The sequence below is a fragment of the Rhinichthys klamathensis genome, unplaced genomic scaffold (assembly GCF_029890125.1).
Source record: "Rhinichthys klamathensis goyatoka isolate OS25496 unplaced genomic scaffold, OSU_Roscu_1.1 h1tg000270l_1, whole genome shotgun sequence".
Classification (NCBI taxonomy): domain Eukaryota; kingdom Metazoa; phylum Chordata; class Actinopteri; order Cypriniformes; family Leuciscidae; genus Rhinichthys; species Rhinichthys klamathensis.
The window spans coordinates 2,102,886-2,122,053 of record NW_026606790.1 but is presented as its reverse complement, the minus strand read 5'-3'; the positions used below and the strand labels follow the sequence as shown (position 1 = coordinate 2,122,053).

The following is a 19,168-nucleotide window of genomic DNA, read 5'->3' as shown; positions in this document are numbered from 1 at the left end:
TTCATCAATAGATGTTTGTTTTGGTCTTTCTTGTATAAGCAAATTAGGAAATCTTCCCAAGACTCACACCTGAAATGTCTGACCTAGGTTTGAACCCACAGCACAACAGAAATAGAGTGTTCCATTTTGAAAACATGAACTGGGACCGTGTGTGAGTACAGTAACATTCAAAAAGGACAGAGGGAATGCTCTCAGGGAGCAAGAATGTTGTGTTCCACCCTCAGATGTCCATGTTCCCTTGTCTGGAGGTCTGATGAATTATTTACATGAGCACAAAAAAACCCCAAAAAAACCAACCAGCTGCTGTGGAGACTTAATTGATTGATCGCTGGCCGTCTACATTCTAGATATGCACTCGGATTAATAGAATTCCTGTCAAGTGCAATGTTTGTGTACTGCTCGAGTCAATAACCCCCCTAATAATAAGCATTTGTTTCCATTTTGAATTGATTTTAGAATGTCAGAAGAATTAGATATGTCAGGTATTATTTCCAACTTTCGCCGAATATATAGGTTCCAGATTCAGGGTAGAAAACGAGCTGAGCTTGTTTGAGGGTAAGCAGGACAACGACTGAACCTAAAAACCTCTAGTACAAGACTATTTGAAATGCATAACTGCAATACCGGTTATCCTTGCTGCTAAACTACAGCACCTGCCTGGAAAAAATTTGAATGCCTACTACAGTGGAGGTTTAATTGGTGCCATAATTGTCCCGTACCCAAATACTAATGAAAAATATTTATAACAAATTATATTATATTATTATGATATTATTATGAATATATAATGATGAAGAATATTGGGCCATGTTCCAATTTAATTTCTTTTATCCATTTTCTGGAGAAACACTTCTCACTTGCAACTACACCCTGAAAAGGCAAGCTCTGCCACTGGGAACCAAAGCGAGAAATTGAGCCTGTTCTATGTTAGGAAGAGACTGATTCAAACTGACCTTTGAAGTTGTGACAATAGTTGATGTAACATGGTTGCCAAGAAACTGTTTTGCTAGGTGAGCTGCCGTTAGAAAGCTGTTGGATCCCATAACTAGAGCACAAAATGACTAAAGACAGTGACTCTGGTAAGCAATGAGAGATTACAGAAACCCTGCAGTGGAACATCTCAGGTCTAGACCTTGGAATATATGCTGCTTCAAACAGATTATTTTATTTGAGGACTGTTTTTTTTAAAGAAAAAATGTTAGAGAAAATTTTGTTTTAAATTACTCATCTTTTTCAAAACCAAACTCATTTACTGAATTTATTCCAAGATCAAATCATAAATCCCACAGGCACCTCAGAGCTGTTTTCGTGCACCATCACAAGCTGATAATGAGGATTTGGAGAGGGGCAAAGAACACTTCATTAGATTTGACCTGATACAGCAGCTGACCTGAAACATCCCTCGAGCATTTGATACCAGAAGACAATATGATAAAACTTTTAAAGGAGCCTGGTGCTAATAAACTAGAACTGTCACAGAAAACATGTCAAAGTGGTATGATTTGGCTAGCCTCGGCTCTCATCTGTCAATGCAAATATGACCAATGCCATTAATGAAGAATATAAAAATTGTTTAATCAAATAAATTACACACACAAAAAAAAAACGGTGTGAGAATGAGTGAGAACATTCGGCCTGTCAATCAAAAGATAACTGACCTCTATAGGTAAAAAACTTTTTTTTTTAAAGTCAATTTGTGTTTACATTTAATTTTTGAACATCAAGTTTGTTGAACACATTTTTTTTTGTCATAGTGGGGCATGTTGTCACCGTGGGAACCTGGCATATTCTATTATTAGAGAAATTGAAAAGCAATTTTTTTTTTTTTGTAAAACAACACAATTCACAAATAAGCAAAAATATAAAAACCATTGTTTTGGTCAACAGATATCTAGATACAGTCATAAATAAATACAAATTAAACAAACATTTATTTTAAAAAATAATTGTATTTACAATGTTAAAAAATTACAACTTGCACCAACATTTTTTTAAATTATTAAATTATGACAATTATGAAAAAAACAACCTTTGTCCTAATTTTGTCCTATACAATCCCTCATTACACTTTCCTTAAGGTATGCCAGTGTGGTTTAAAAAAAAATATTCACTCGTTTAACTAACTGCTGTGATGTAAAAAAAAAATGGTATTGAATATTTCAAAAACAGTGGCTGCTATAGACACTGCTTAGACTTGGCCATCTAATATATTTCATACTATTTTTAACTAATTAAAATTGTAAATGAAGTTTAAGATACTGCAAATTTATATTGCAGAATATATACATTTCCACACTATTGAACCATTCAGAGCACGCGCATCACAGGGATCACCACCATCACTGTCTTTGCTGCGTAAAAGCGCACGCCATCCAATCCATTGACACTTGGCTCTATAAAAACGCAGCGAGCTGTCATTGCGCGTGAAGCTACGAACAGACAACATAATTGTCCGATAAACATCACTAAAATGCGGTTAAATGCCCCCTCTAAGATCGATTTATTTACATCGATTTTAGATGGTCTTAAATATCACCGTTGTTATGTGTGCGGCAAGACGTTGTCTACGGAAAACTATAAGACAGTGGAGAGAGGAGAAGTTGGAATGGTAAGATTCAGGAATGAGTAACTCAAACAGGATGGAAGAAGTACACTGAACAACAGCAATGCAGAAGACTCCCGAGATGCAAGACGAGCGCACAGAGTACGCGCTTGGAAGTCTCCTGTTAAGTGAATACAACGCGAGCTTCATGGTCAACAGGACTAATCTTTCATGGAGTGACTTTCAGGATCTCGCCGATTTGGATAAACCCGACGGGAGATGGATCTGCGGTCCTTAGAATAATGATCTCTGTCATTTACTCGGTTGTGTGCGCACTGGGTTTAATCGGAAACATCCTTGTCCTCTATCTCATGAAATCAAAACAAGCATGGAAGAAGTCTTGCATCAACCTCTTTGTGACCAGTTTGGCGGTCACTGACTTTCAGTTTGTTTTGACGCTTCCTTTTTGGGCTGTGGAGAACGCCATGGATTTCACTTGGCTATTTGGGAAGGCTATGTGTAAGATAGTGTCTTATGTCACGGCTACGAACATGTACGCCAGCGTGTTTTTCCTCACGGCTATGAGCTTCGCGAGATACTGCTCCGGTGGCTTCGGCGTTAAAAAGTAGGAGGCGCCGGTTGCGTTTCTCCGCGCAATGGATGACTATCATCATCTGGATAGCAGCGGTCGGTGCCGCTCTGCCAAACGCCATATTTTCAACGACCGCCACGGTATCCAACGAGGAACTGTGTCTGGTGAAATTTCCCGACAGGAGCGGAGACGCGCAATTTTGGCTAGGTTTATACCACGCGCAAAAAGTACTTCTGGGGTTCATCATTCCGCTCGGAATAATCACGATCTGTTACCTGCTCCTCTTGCGCTTCATAACTAACAAAAATGTGAACACCTCCAGCGCTAAGAGGCGATCCAAAGTGACCAAATCAGTGACTATTGTCGTTTTGTCTTTTTTCCTGTGCTGGCTGCCGAATCAGGCGTTAACCGCGTGGGGTATCTTAATAAAACTCAATGTAGTGCACTTCAGTTACGAGTACTACACCACACAGGTGTATATTTTTCCAGTCACAGTCTGTTTGGCACATTCAAACAGCTGTCTCAATCCTATTCTGTACTGTTTGATGAGAAGGGAATTCAGAAAGGCGTTGAAAAAGCTGTTTTGGCAAATTACATCGCCTTCTGTGACGAACATGAGACCGTTTACAGCCTCCACAAAGCCCGAGCAGGATGAACACGGTCCCGCGCTGGTTCCTCGCAGTCCCGCGGAGCCCGCGCTCGTTTTCTATCCCCCGGGAACGGTCATCTATAACGGCAGAAACGACCTTCTGCCTAACAGCACATAAGGAGAAGTTATGTTGAGTAAGTTTTCAGACTCAAACAAAATGGCAAATAAGTTAATTAATTAGCTTGTACCATTGTTTTTCTCTGCCAACTAAACTAAAATAGTTCTCAAAGAAACCAACGCGCAGACTAAAAGCCGTTCTGGAACATCTTTTAGAACTGGAGGGGAGCCTCCTCCATTTCAAAATGTTCCTTAATTACAGGCTCTAAATCCAATCCGAGTTTTATTTCACACTCCCCTCTCACTATTGAGAGAAGAGAAACCCTTTCCTATAGGGCTGTTCAACTTCCTCTTGGCACTGCTTACAGATTTATTTTGGAACTGTGAAAACAATCAAGTTAGAGCGCAAAACTGTTGTATAAAGAATTGTACTTTAGTCAGAGCACATATGTGGATCCATATACTTAAATAATGTATCAGTTGGTTTACAAAGAAATATGAATTTGCATTGTTTTTTCACCATGAATCAACAATATCCGATTTATATTTACCTAACAGTATGGCACAATATGTACTTTTGGAGAACAAGTAAACCATTACCCTGCTGATAAACATCTTACATCCAGTAATGTGTTGAGTTTGCTGGTAAGAAAAAAAAATCCTCTGAACAAACATCCATAATCAGCCAATATACTAGCCTGTCCAGGTTAAAAGACTGCTGAGCAGCTAATCTTAGGCATGTGAATGTTTTTTAGCAGAGTAAAAATCCAGTAAATGCTGTGTTATCGTTATCACTGTGACTGTGTAAATCTGGTCAGTTATTTGCAGGTGATTTTATTGATTTGTCCAACTTTGTCATCAGATTAAAAAAAAGTTACACCACATGCATAAAGATGTTTGTCCTAATTAAATCTATATAAAAAGGCATACATAAAATAATTACAAGCTGAAACAGTTTACATCTGAGGTGCAACTCTCTGCCAACAGTAAATTGATTATCACCGAAATAAAGTCAATTGATAATCTAAAATGTTAGCATTTCTTAAATCAGTTATTGTTTTGCATAAAAAGTGAATATTTATTGGGGTTTGACAATGGACATGATAATGCTCATTGGTTTTTTAAGGTGAAAACATTTCACCTTAAACGAATAATGAAATTGCATAAAACATCAAAATTTTGCAATTTTGTCAACTATTATTCAAGTACATCTAATCTTTCTTTCAACTTCACTGATGAAGGCTGTTATTTGAGAGTGTGGCATGTAAATGGGAGTGCAAAAACAAAGACTTGACTTGAGTCTGGCTAAGTGCCCAAAAAAATGTACCTTTTTCGTTTCTTTTTCCTGCTCGTTCTCAGTGAATAGAGGAGACGGACCATGAAATAGAGAAAGGTTATTTATTTGAGGCTTATACATCACATAAAGAGCGCAATAAAGAGGCAGCCAATTAGGGATACTGTTGAGGCAGAGAGCACCACCACAATCACACTGCCTGCTAGATTGACCAGGGCTCCCAGTCCAGCTCCCACTATGACCTGAGCCAGCTGCACCATACAGGTAAGAGCTGCGCAGTCCATGCCAGTCCCACGGCTCTCAAGAGCTGCTTCATCACTGCTCAATTTTCTTCGCTCCTATGACAAGAGAGAGGCTTTGCATGAGAGAAGGGCTATCGTTAACAAAATATTACACAGACATTAATGTCTATACAGCATTCCAAAAAGGATGAAGATCATCTGAAGATCTGAAGTCATTTATAATGAGCAGAACACTGTGGATCTACAGACCAGGAAGCCTTGCAGAGAGCATTGTGTTTGCTTTTTGATGGTTCTAAGAAAGCATGCTCATATGCACAAGCATTCGAGCTCTGTGAACAAACACATAACGATGAGAACAATTCAAGTGCAAGTAACAGCCAAGAAACAAAATCAAAGTTGCATTTTAGCAGGGTTTAATCAATTTCTCGATTATAATTCAGTCTGAGTTCCAGGAAGGGATTTCGATTTGTAATAAAATTTTCTGTTTCCTTGTGACTTCATTAATGCTTCAGACATCCCAGGGATTTTAGAGAGGCTAAACAAATCCATATTTGATTTGGAAAGTGAAAGTCAATGTTTTAAACTAAGAAATCGATCTTGAATTTAGAAATGTTCTTGGTAAACAGCTTTTATTTTTTAGATACAAAACACAGTTTGGTGTGTGCTAGCAGATCAAATCTGCCTTACATCAATATTTATTGAACGATGTTCTTATTGGTCAAATCGCAGCATTTGTAAATAAGTACTGTTGTCTAGGGCAAGCTGACTGCTCATCTTATGTTTGATCTAATAAAATAATTTCTATTTGAATCAATATTTATCAATATCAATTAAGTCAATACAGTTTTATGCATTTACTTGTTTGGAGCCATGTAATAAGGAGAATAATGTCCAGTAAGATGGTTTTTAATCACAAAATAAACCACTCGAGGATGGTAAATGACCCACCCTCTTCACATAAGTGTTTTTTTTATGATAATGACTAGTCTTGGCATTAGATGAAATTAAACAAAAAAACGAATTGACTTTTTATTTAAAAGACACAACCACAAATGTATTGCGATGTAAAATAACTATTGTCTATTTAAATATATTTTTAAATGTACAGTACTTTATCCCTGTAATGGCAAAGCTTTTCAGCAGCCATTACTCTATTCTTCTGTGTCACATTTGATCCTTCAGAAATATTTTTCTGCTGATATGAAAAATCGGTACATTTAGCAATATAGCGGGTGAATTATGTATATGATGTATTATAATGTTATGGTGGAGAATATGCCTTTCTCTACTGACGTTCTAAGTTGTTCAAAGCGTTAAAGATACTGATTTTTATAAGGCAGCTGTACGACTCTGAGGTGGCGAACGGGAAGCCAGAATGTCAGAGTCCAGATTTGAACCCTATAGTGAATATTTGGTCTCACATTAAACTCAAATGAACTGGGAGACATTTTTCAACCACTCCTGAACTGTTTGAAGCCATTAAAATTAAGTGGAACACGGACTCTTCTTCCTGTAGAAAGCTGTTAGCATGTTGGACTATTCTGTGCTACGTTGCTTTATCTAATATACAGCATTTGTGCAATTCTTGCTAACTTCCTGACCCGTGATTTGTGATTAAAATGGTTAAGACCATTAAAAGACTACCAAATATTTTCCCATTTCTGGCTTGGTTGGGCCCATTTTGTTGTGCCCATAGAGTGTATATTTTCTTGTTTATGAATTTATAAAACTGCTGATTTGTTCCTTTTTGACCTGATGTAACACTCTGAAACTGACCTCTTCCTCCTTGTGGTACTCTGAGATGAGGTTGAATGGGATGGTGTAGAGAGTGCTGGACATGACTCCAAACACACTACACAGCGTCAGCGTGGCTACAATGTTTGGAAATAGGCCGATCAAACCGGTTCCCAAACCAAACACAAAGTAGCCAAGGAAGTACAGTCCCTTCAGGCCAATATATGGCAGGAGCAGCCTCTGCACATCTGGATGGACACATGGAAATCATTTAAGGTGGCTGGAATAAGGGCCTTTAATATAGAACAAATGGTGAATTGGATGAATATAGCAAAGACACATTAACTGATCAGACTCATTCATGTCACTGATAAAATGTCTTGACTGATAAAGCCCTCTGAAATTGCCTTTTCAATAACATATGACTTCCAGCATTAATTAGAATGACAGGATGTTGAAAGAGACTCTCTCATACACTCAGAAAAAGTGTATTGTACAATTTCAACCCCAGACTGACTTGGTAGGGCCATTTATTATGTGACTGTAAGTCAAGAAGAATGAACAGTTGAGTTATGGTTTAATATTACTCACATGAATAAAGTGCAGAGGAGACAGCATTGATGCACAGGCCCCAGCAGCCCACTTCAACCCCTCTCTCATACGTCGCATAGGAGGTAGAATTGTGTTCAGCATATGGGTTCCCCTTATATACAATCTAAAGATGGATACACAGATCCCAGGGATGTTACATAAGATAAAGAATGTGACATCATCATATCTTAGGCAATTCATCAGCCATTGGTCAAATGGGTTAAAAACACTTAAATGCAGAGCTGAACCTCTCCACAGGTGTCTCTTTTTCCATTATACTACAGTGAACCAGCACATCACAAGGCTTTTTTCCATTTAGACATGACATGGCAAATAAAAGGGACTCCTCAACATCCTCTCCTCTGCTGTGATCTGTGGGGGTTAGTTACTGAGAGAGTTATTATAATGCTCACCTTAAACTAGAAAATACACTTTTCTTTCAAACTCATTCATTAAGGTGATAGATTTCATCTAGTTCCTTTAATAACCATCGCCTCTCAAAGATGGAGGCATTTTCTTAATTTTATCAAGCTTTTTGTTACCGCTATCACATCTAATCATATTAGTATACATCCTGTTAAGAATGTCTATTCACTGCATCAGCTGCAATGAACGTTTTCCACTTTGTTGAGGTCAGCAGTACAACTTTCTTTACACTTCAGCCGCCTACAAGGAGATTTACTCATTTATCTCAATTCAACACTGATAGCTGTGCGAGGGAAAATAAGAAAAAGAAACTGCTATCTTTTAACAACAATTCAAAGCATTATTGATCTATTTTTCAGTGTGGGGAGTGCTAAATTGAAATCTAATAGCTTGGTAAATACACTCACCTAAAGGATTATTAGGAACACCATACTAATACTGTGTTTGACCCCCTTTCGCCTTCAGAACTGCCTTAATTCTACGTGGCATTGATTCAACAAGGTGCTGAAAGCATTCTTTAGAAATGTTGGCCCATATTGATTGGATAGCATCTTGCAGTTGATGGAGATTTGTGGGATGCACAGCCAGGGCACGAAGCTCCTGTTCCACCACATCCCAAAGATGCTCTATTGGACTGAGATCTGGTGACTGTGGGGGCCATTTTAGTACAGTGAACTCATTGTCATGTTCAAGAAACCAATTTGAAATGATTCGAGCTTTGTGACATGGTGCATTATCCTGCTGGAAGTAGCCATCAGAGGATGGGTACATGGTGGCCATAAAGGAATGGACATGGTCAGAAACAATGCTCAGGTAAGCCGTGGCATTTAAACGATGCCCAATTGGCACTAAGGGGCCTAAAGTGTGCCAAGAAAACATCCCCCACACCATTACACCACCACCACCAGCCTGCACAGTGGTAACAAGGCATGATGGATCCATGTTCTCATTTTGTTTACGTCAAATTCCGTCTCTACCATCTGAATGTCTCAACAGAAATCGAGACTCATCAGACCAGGCAACATTTTTCCAGTCTTCAACTGTCCAATTTTGGTGAGCTCTTGCAAATTGTAGCCTCTTTTTCCTATTTGTAGTGGAGATGAGTGGTACCCGGTGGGGTCTTCTGCTGTTGTAGCCCATCCGCCTCAAGGTTGTGCGTGTTGTGGCTTCACAAATGCTTTGCTGCATACCTCGGTTGTAACGAGTGGTTATTTCAGTCAAAGTTGCTCTTCTATTAGCTTGAATCAGTCGGCCCATTCTCCTCTGACCTCTAGCATCAACAAGGCATTTTCGCCTACAGGACTGCTGCATACTGGATGTTTTTCCCTTTTCACACCATTCTTTGTAAACCCTAGAAATGGTTGTGAGTGAAAATCCCAGAAAACTGAGCAGATTGTGAAATACTCAGACCGGCCCGTCTGGCTCCAACAACCATGCCACGCTCAGAATTGCTTAAATCACCTTTCTTTCCCATTCTGACATTCAGTTTGGAGTTCAGGAGATTGTCTTGACCAGGACCACACCCCTAAATGCATTGAAGCAACTGCCATGGGATTGGTTGATTAGATAATTGCATTAATGAGAAATTGAACAGGTGTTCCTAATAATCCTTTAAGTGAGTGTAAATAAAGATGAATGTTAGAGACATGGACGTAGAATACTTTTGTGAACATTATGGAGCGCTAAACACTCTCATGTATTTTTTTTTATTCAAACTTAAAGCCAGAGATAGCCCTCGCGCAAAAAAATCCAAAACGACTAAAAGAGGTATTTATGACGTTCCAGGAAATCCCTTATGGACAAAGGCCTCCAGCTATCGCTGTAGCTGAATAAAATGCACACGTTTTGACTAATGGAACTTGAAGACAATAAACACACAATCTTTATTACGTTACAGAAATTATAAAATATATTTTCTGCCTTATTCTATTCTAATTTTTTTTAATTTTACATAAAATACATGATGACTTAATGCACAAGTGTTTGTAGTACACAAACCAATCATAAAATTGTCATTAGGACAATATAGGAAAAAATATATATTATAGAATAAAAGTTATTGGTTATTGTTCAGCAGTGTATTTGTTTCCTTAGCCAGTTTAAAGTAAAAGAAAAAATAAAACCTGTCAATTAGACAAAGGTCAGAAAAAAACTGGTATTACACTTGACATTTCTAAACTGAATCATTTTAGTGAATTCATTCATTCGGACACACATTCCAACACATTTTTGGTTATTCCTCAGCACACTCAGCTACAAATGATTTTTATTTCAAATTAATGCTGTTCTTTTTAACTATCTATTTCTCAAAGAATCCTGAAGGAAAATGTATCATGGTTGCCACAAACATATGAAGCAGCACAACGGTTTTCAACATTGATGATAATTAGAAATGTCTTGAGCGGCAAATTAGCATATTAGAATACATTTCTGAAGGATCATGTGACACTGAAGACTGGAGAAATGATGCTGACAATAGAGCTTTGTCCATCACATGTCATGAATACATTACAAAACCAGAGTTATTAAAGGAGAACTCCGGCGCAAAATGAACCTTTGGTCTAATAAAACATTGGTACCTAGTCAACCGTTCTCTGAGATTTGTTTTCATGATAATCGAATGTAAAGAGTTTAGCTCTAAAAACTGTTTAGCGTATAACGCTAGTAATGGGGGCATTTAATAAGTAAAAAGAAATCGCTAGTTAATACCACTAACAAGGCTCAAAATAGCCTCACACTAACACAGTAACATAATGAGGGTCCCTACATGCAAAATGAAGCATTGAGAACTTTGTAAGTGTACAGACCGTTTAATAAGAAGATATTTTATAAAGACAGTCCACTTCGTGTATACAGACAGGAGCCATCTTTGGAAAACAGTCTCGACTAGTCAAACCACGAACGACGTGCTAAGAGAAATATCAAGCCACCGACAGTAAAAGTGATGCAATCTAGTGATGCAAACTACTCAACTTTATATGAAATTTTGCTGTTTTGAATTGAAAATATGCATGCAATTCATAAATAAATGTGACGAGACAAAAAAACGTTTGCTTTCTTGACATATTTGACATACTAATAAGAGTGATTGCACATTTTAAAATAAAATATTATTTGCAAATAGTTTAAATTACTTTATAACTATTAGACCTATAACTTGTTTTATCTTATTTATTTATTCCCTATTCCTTTTATTCCTGAAATTATTTAATTCCTTTATTATTATTTATTTATTTATTAAGTAATAACCTCCCGTCTGCCGGAAGGTGCCCCGCTAAGCACAAAAGTGAAACTCTGCCTATGTGTCTAGCAGTTTTATGCTTGACTGAATTCAGTAGGTCAGGGATTTCATTTAAAGGCTAGACTGGAGTGTCAGCATATGTATTTTACGGCTGTACTGATCCCTCTCTTTAAAGATAGGGATGTGCAAAACTAAGCACGACTGGGAAAGTCAAATTCCATAAATAAAAAAAGTCTCATTCCCTCACCTGACCCATAAAGTCAGTGAAGAAAAGCATGTTGCACAGGAAGGCTGTCCATCCCAACAGATGAGCCACACATAGACAGCGGTAATGGCTGGGCATGCTGATCATAGCTGACAGCAGAGATTTCAGGCTCAACCTCTTCTGTCCCTGAAACACAGTTATGTACACAGGTCAATAATGTCTTCTGAAAGGTTCAAAAGCTCAAAACCAACAACACTTACCAGACAACATTTAAGAAACATATCAACTTTATGCAGTACGTGGATCCTATAGTCGTCTCTGCACTTCATACTGGGATGAGAATGTACTTTAATACTAAAATAATTAAACTGACACACTTCGAAAGATAATCTTACCAATTATTTGACAACATGGGCTGAAGAGACCCTTATATCGGTGTGACTTTCTCAAGACAATGTTATTAAGAATGTAATAAAGATTTCCATAACCTTTAAAGGGTTGCTCATTAATGTGATATCTCTAGTCAAGAGGTGGTCTCTGTAAAAAAAAAAAAAAAAACACTTAAAATCCTTTTGATGCCAAAACTCAATTGCTGATGGAACAATTATATTGGTTGGCCAATAGGGAGAAACAACTAAATGATTCCTCTAATGAACAGAGTTGTTGATTTGGTCTTGTAATGAATATGAAGACTGAAGGGCTAAAATCAGCAACTTATCACTATTCACATGCATGGAATACATTATAATTATTATTATGAATACACACACACACACACACACACACACACACACACACACACATATACCGTATATATATATATATATATATATATATATATATATATATATATATATATATGTGTGTGTGTGTGTGTGTGTATATTTTAATATATTTAATTTACAGGACATTTTTAGAAATGCTTTTATTATCTCTAGAGCCAAAATGTAATTTTGCTCTCTCATGGATGAAATGCAACTGATGTCTTCCATGATTTCAATACAACTTCCCTGAGGTACTTATACCTCTCTGTGTTTCATTCAAGACATGTATCAATGTTTTATCTGTCAGCCAGTGAAACAAGCCTCCCATCACTTCCGTACATTAACAAAAACTAAAGGTTCTAACATGTTGACCAAGAGCAGTGTTTGGTGGAATAGAACTCTTTCTCAGGATGGCAGATATGAGAGGTTTGTAGCAGGTTAATGATTGCGAGACTCTGACTGAGTTGGAGTCTAGACTGACAGGATTAGTGAGATGTACAATTCCTTTTACCTTAGTGCCATTAACAATTTGATATATGAACATTAACCCTCTGGGGTCTGAGGTGTTTTAAAAGTAAAGTAAAGAGCTTTGCTGTTATGGGTATCAAACTACAACACAGTGTAAATATTTTTTACCCTAATTATACAGACATATAGAAGCATCAATTTGGGTGGTGAAGTGCATAGTAGAATTTGGGGAATCATTTTACAGAACTAAAAATAAGCTGCATTAAAGCATCACTTGGTGTGACTCACTGGCATGACAAATTTCAGTCTAGGTTAAGTTTCAAATGCGTAGGTTTTACAAAGAGCATGCCCAATTTTTATGATTCAGAAGGAGCATTCTAATGATGATCTGAAACAGGATTTGAGACACTAATGATCATCCAAAATCTGTGGTCCAAAAGCCTGAGACCAAACAAAAAATATGTGGTTTACCATCCATAAATAAAGTTTACGGATATATATATTTTTTAAAGAGTCGAGTTATTACATAAAATAAACAAGAAATATACTGCACTATTTTAGATGGTTAATCACTGTTCAACATTTTGCTGAACTTGTTAGGCTGGAATATTTTTTTTTTTTACTAATACAAATGCAAAAAAGAAGCATCATCTTTTACTTGTATAAGCATTATAGTGGTCTCAGGATTTTGGACCTCACCGTATAATGAGACTCAGATGTCTAAAATCCCTGCTATATTATGCAACTATTTTAAATGGTAAACCTGAGACTTGTTTAACACTTAATGAACTAATAAAATATAGTGAGAACTTTGAAAAGGGTGTACATTTTTTCCACTAGGGAATCTTTGAACTTCACAATCAAGTCACACATATGGCCATAATGAGTACAACACATCACCACAAAGACCTCTTAATGCGCCATTATTTGTTGTATTTTTAATAAACTAAAAAAAGCATGTGCTGATTTTCATTATCAATTAAACGAGGAACTCTTTCTGTGAGGAGCATGAACAATACACAACCTAATTACAGCTCACAAAGGCTTTTGCTCCGAGGTCTGAAACAGGTCATTAAAATGTGGGGGGAAATTGGATGCAGACTGAAGCCAAGAATAAAAGCCACATGAAAAGGATTCAAAGTAACACAAATGACCAACCTCACTGTTAGGCTGCTTGGCACTGGGCGTGACTGCATTGGCTTCACTCAGGGCAGAGAACGAGCGCTGCCTCATTTCAGGCAGAGGTGGCAGTTCTATGGGTACCGCACCATAGCCATTATGATGCGGGCCTTCCAGGAGCAGTGAGGCGGTTTTACAAGAGTCTGAACCATGATCTTTAATTAATGGTTTCTCTGGGATGCTGAAAAGGTGCATGGTGAGAAAAACGCCCCAGGTTAGAGATGAGAAAAAATAGATAACTTGGTACTCTGAACCCAGTGCAAATCCAAGAGCAGAGTGACCCCAGTCCATGGCTCCAATCAGGTATCCAAAGGCTCCACCTAGACCTGAAAAGAAGCACATCAGATTGCTTTAGAAAAAAAAAAAAAATTCACACTCGATTTTCTGAGCAACTAAAAGCTTTGACGGCATGTTTTCAATCCACAGGAAATCTGACCATGTTACTTAAAATAACCATTTGCACATCTCACGTGTGAAAAACAAGAGCCATTGTGTTTTTTCTGCTGGGGCTGCCAATAGTACCTATGGGTGACAGGGTTGACATAACAAGGCTGTGCCATTTTAAAACAAAAATCTGAACCTACGAGATGTTGTTTAGCTGGTGAAACATGCAAGGAAACCCATTATGATAAAGACTGACTTTGAAATACCCTTATTTTAGTAATGTTTTATAAATATCTGATGATACTGACAATATTTACATACAATATGCTGTAAATCGTTAGCCTGGTTAAAACCAGACCATTCTCAGTTGTAAGTGAGTTATGGTCTGGCAAAGCGTCATAGACAAATCATTTCCAGAGGGGCGTCACCAACGGACGTCGCGGATAGACCTAAAACCAATTAAAGCGATGAAGGAGATGACGTATGCAGAGCGGCATAAACATCCCGGAGTGTTTTGCTCGGTTTTTAACAAAAAGGAAACGTTCAAATCGCTTAAAACAGACGCGATAGCTGATTCGAACGAGTGATGTTCGACGGCGTCATCCATCTTTGTAATGTAGGCTACAAAATCTGCTTCAAAATCCCAGCGCTGTCGTCATCGTGTAAAGCCCGCCCCAACGTTTCTGATTGGTGCCTTAATTTCGACGGATTGGAAATGGGCTTGAATGAGCTCTTTGCCAGACTAACTTTCAGAGCAAATCTAAATTTGCCGGAAGTTGTCTGGGTTTTCCCAGGCTAGTAAATCGTTTAAAGTGTGCATATTTTTCCAAATTAACCTCTTCCTTCTGCCATGACGTAGCAGTCATTTTCTTTTAAAAGATACACTACCAAAAGTTACACTGGCAACTCAAATTTTGGGGGTCTCGCTCACCAAGGCTGCATTTATTTGATCAAAAATACAGAAATACAGTAAAAACAGTAATATTGTGCAATACTTTTACAATTTAAAATAACCGTTTTCTATTTAATATATATTTAAAAAATGTAATGTATGCGATGGCAAAGCTTAATTCTCAGCATCATTACTCCAATCTTCAGTCACATTATCCTTCAGAAATCATTCTAATATGCTGATTTGGTGCTCAAGAAACATTTCTATTATCAATGTTAAAAAATATTGTGCTGCTTGATATTTTTAAAGAAACCATGAATTTATTTTCAGGATTCTTTGATGAATAGAAAGTCCAAAAGGACAGAATTTACAGTATTTGGATTTTTACATAACAGTATAATAGATATTTACACTACTATATAACAAAAATATAAATATGTATATATTATAATAGATATTGAAACATGACTTTTTACATGATTTTTTTTTTTTTACGAATTAACATGAAATATTGAGTTATAGTCTGAGGGCAGGTGGTTTTAGTGATAATGAAATTACACAATTTTGGTCAAATACAGAGAAAAGCAAATTAAGTATTGCATTTAAAAGAGCGAAGTTCTATTTTGTAATCAAAGTCATGTTACATTCAGGACATATTGTGTGCCATTTTGTCTCAAAAACCAGAAAAAGCAGACCACAAAGAAATAAAAAACACCCAGGGTTATGCGCAATTACACACTTACACCCCTGAGCCACAGAAACGACCCAGTCATGTGGCTCTGAAGCTCTCAGCTCCAACCCATGATCTCAGCACATGACTGGGACTGTTTGGATTAGGATACCCTGGGTGCACACAGACCCCTCGGTGCCTGACCGACACAAGGCTTTACTATAACTGGATAACAGACCTCATGACGTTCTTACAAGCAATTTTTTTATGATGATTTTAGTGTATAAGAACACATAAAATCGATTATATAGAAAACAGCACCTTGGTTATTAAATACCGGTAACTTTGTTTGATTCATTATTTAGTGTACACTACATTCCACACTTCCTAAAAATCAGTGAGTGAAAAGACACCCTTTTGTCTTGTAGATGCTCTCCATACAAGACTGAAAGCACACGTGTCTTTAGTAGCCGGACTAATATGTCGTTTTCCTTTTTTTCCTGAAGAGATTTGTGCTGTTATCTTAGATGGCTTTTTTCCCTTTTCAGATCATGCAAGTTCATGCATGACAGTGATGAAACATGCAGAAACAAATTCCTCCAAAGATATTAAGATTTCGAGCAGTAAACAGCATAGATTTTACTGAGAGTTTAGAAGACACATGCAGCATTTCTTATGTTTTGTTAAGGCTTTACTGCTGCCATACAGAAAGCAAGATGTTTAGTTACAACAGTAATATGGCACCCAAGCATGCAAACGACCATGTTATAGATGTTGAAAGAGGAAACAGACTGTTGCCATAGTGCCAGACAATTTCACACAAGGGTCTGCTTTCAAAAATGCTCCTATGAAAAATGCTGTCAGTCAGCTTCATATTATAACGATCTGTAATGTATCAGTTCCTGCAGCGGTATTAAAAACATGCACATCTTAATTTCTCATCAAGATCAAAATGGCATAAAACAAAAATATGTTTCAGATGCACAGTGGCCATAAAAAGTACTTGGAAATGTATGTATGCGCACACTTAAAAATCTATGAATGCCATTGCAGTGGATGACATCTAGATGACATTATATTACTGCAATCTATAATGAAAATAACCATGACACCAAGGAAAGTCACTAATGAAAGTCAACCAACAAATAAACGCAGTAGTCTTTCACAACAGCACTCACTTAATTAAAAAAAAGTGCTATATGTATTTTAAACTGGCATAATGTCATGATTAATAATGCTTCAGAACATCTCTGTATCAACAGAAGAGTATGGTATATTGCGGTGTTCTTTATGGAATTGTCAAGGTAACTTGACAACCATCTTTTGATGAGACATGTATTTTTCTTGCGTTTAGAAGCTAGATTTGTTTCTGTTAAAGCAAGTCTTTGTCTTGCTAATTCAATGCACCTATCAATAAAGGTTAATGAGAGATTTTTTTATCATAGAAAGCAAGACCAAGCAAACCATTTATTAACTTTTTACCTGTTAGTAAGGCATGATAATGAAGACCTCGCTCCTTATCCTGATGAGAACACACATCAAACAAATAGGCTTTAATGGGTCCGTCAATGAAGTCCGCAGCAAAGTCAAACATCACCACTCCAAACATAACCACCACGATGGCCCATGTCCTTTTAACATTTCTATCCTCTAGTATAGCTGGAGGAGAGAAACAACATCAAGCTTAGTTTCATCAAAAGCTCCTTATACATTCAATGGTAATACATTGAATATGACTTCTTATAGATTTTAAAACTTAAGGTCAGGACATCAATCAGAAGGCAACAATTTGTTAATGCATAATTAAAAAATTATGACGATTAAGAAATCAATAAAAAATATTTTTTTTCCCCCAGTTATGTTCCTATTCTTTTAGTCTTTTGCAGTGTATAAATTAATGTATAAACTAAAATAAAAGTGTGAATCGGTTTCAATTTTCCACGCTGTACAAAATTTTGTGTTATTTTCCTGTCTAATTTCTGGATGGACAAATTTTGAGTCACATTTTCAAAAAAAAGCATTTTAAATCATTTGCAGTTCCTATATCTGCTTCTCTCCTGTTTATTCTCATCTTTTTACATTCCAACCTAACAACATATTCAACGGTCAAGTGAAAACAGATAAACTTTGCTTACTGTTTTTAAAATTACATTGCCACTTTGTCGAATATTACAGCAAATTGTAACTACTAGACACAAGTAGCTCCCGGTTTGATATTCTAGACAGATCCATCACGTTTACTTTAGCAACACCTACCTGATGTAACAGCATCTCCATTTAGAAATAAAGTCAGGCCCACTAACATCATAATCCCCAGTAAGAGTATGTACGGTCGCCTTCGGCCCCATGGTGACCTACAGTAGTCGCTTGCCGAGCCAATGACAGGCTGTAGGATAAAACCCAAAATAGGGCTGATGAACCACACCAGGCTGTACAGGTGTTTGGGAAGTCCAACACTCAGCAACACCGGCGTGACAAATGCCGCCTCAACAGCGTAGCAGAATTCCCTTCCGAACATGACCATGCCATGCATGATAAGCCTTCCTCTTGAGCGCTTGAGAGGCTCCACCGCTCCAAAAACAGCCGGTTCCATACTGTCCAAATAGTCCTCTTTCTGTCCCGAGTCCACCGGGTAGTGCTCCATTGATGCGAGCGGGCTGTCCGGTGCAGAGAACCTGCAAGGCTGGTCCTCGGTTAGGAGAGTCATGGATCTCTGTGTTGAAAATCTTAATTCCTACTGCATAGCTGAGCGAGTATTTAAGACTAGTATTCACGATGTGAGCTGAGCTGAGAAGAAAAGAAGGTGGCGGTCTTGCTGGGATGAAAGAAGTAAGCCTTGCTTTTTTCCCCCAGTCTTTGTTGCCAAAGGCCGCTGGTGGAGTCGGTTGTAAGCACGTGACAAAGATTATGAGCTGTATATGGTCTTCTCTTCCTCCTGGGTTACAAGAGGTTAGAAGTTAAGTGCAAGACAGAACCAACAAAACATAGTTAACGTAATTGCAAATGGCTATCAGATAAAGGGAACATTGGAGTGTTTGTGGAAATATAAAGGTTATGAAAAATTGCCCATTAGGTAAATCAAGTGAAATACCATGTGATTCCTCTGCAGACGGCCTCAATGGGGTTGGAAAAAGGAGGCAACGTATTTATAGTCAACGAGTCAAAGCTTACCACCCTACGCAATGTTCCCTCTCCATTCACACGACTAACCTCTGTTGCTGACTGTCATGAGACATTC

At 37.6% G+C, this 19,168-nt stretch overlaps 2 protein-coding genes across 2 annotated transcripts; one reads left to right on the top strand and one right to left on the bottom strand.

The window, feature by feature from the left end:
- Positions 1-2,530: 2,530 nt before the first annotated feature.
- rxfp3 (relaxin family peptide receptor 3) lies at positions 2,531-3,962 on the top strand. The gene is given in 3 exon segments (XM_056268272.1): positions 2,531-2,815; positions 2,817-3,147; positions 3,149-3,962. Coding segments are annotated over 3 exon segments (1,233 nt in total). The 5' UTR covers positions 2,531-2,666; the 3' UTR covers positions 3,902-3,962.
- Positions 3,963-5,224: 1,262 nt separating this feature from the next.
- On the bottom strand, positions 5,225-18,988 carry slc45a2 (solute carrier family 45 member 2). The gene is made up of 7 exons (XM_056268270.1): positions 18,187-18,988; positions 17,413-17,589; positions 13,964-14,310; positions 11,616-11,759; positions 7,702-7,825; positions 7,153-7,358; positions 5,225-5,472 (listed from the first exon to the last, which is right to left on the bottom strand). Exons 1-7 carry the CDS (start codon positions 18,635-18,637, stop codon positions 5,257-5,259), a joined length of 1,665 nt encoding a protein of 554 aa, XP_056124245.1. The 5' UTR covers positions 18,638-18,988; the 3' UTR covers positions 5,225-5,256.
- Positions 18,989-19,168: the final 180 nt, after the last annotated feature.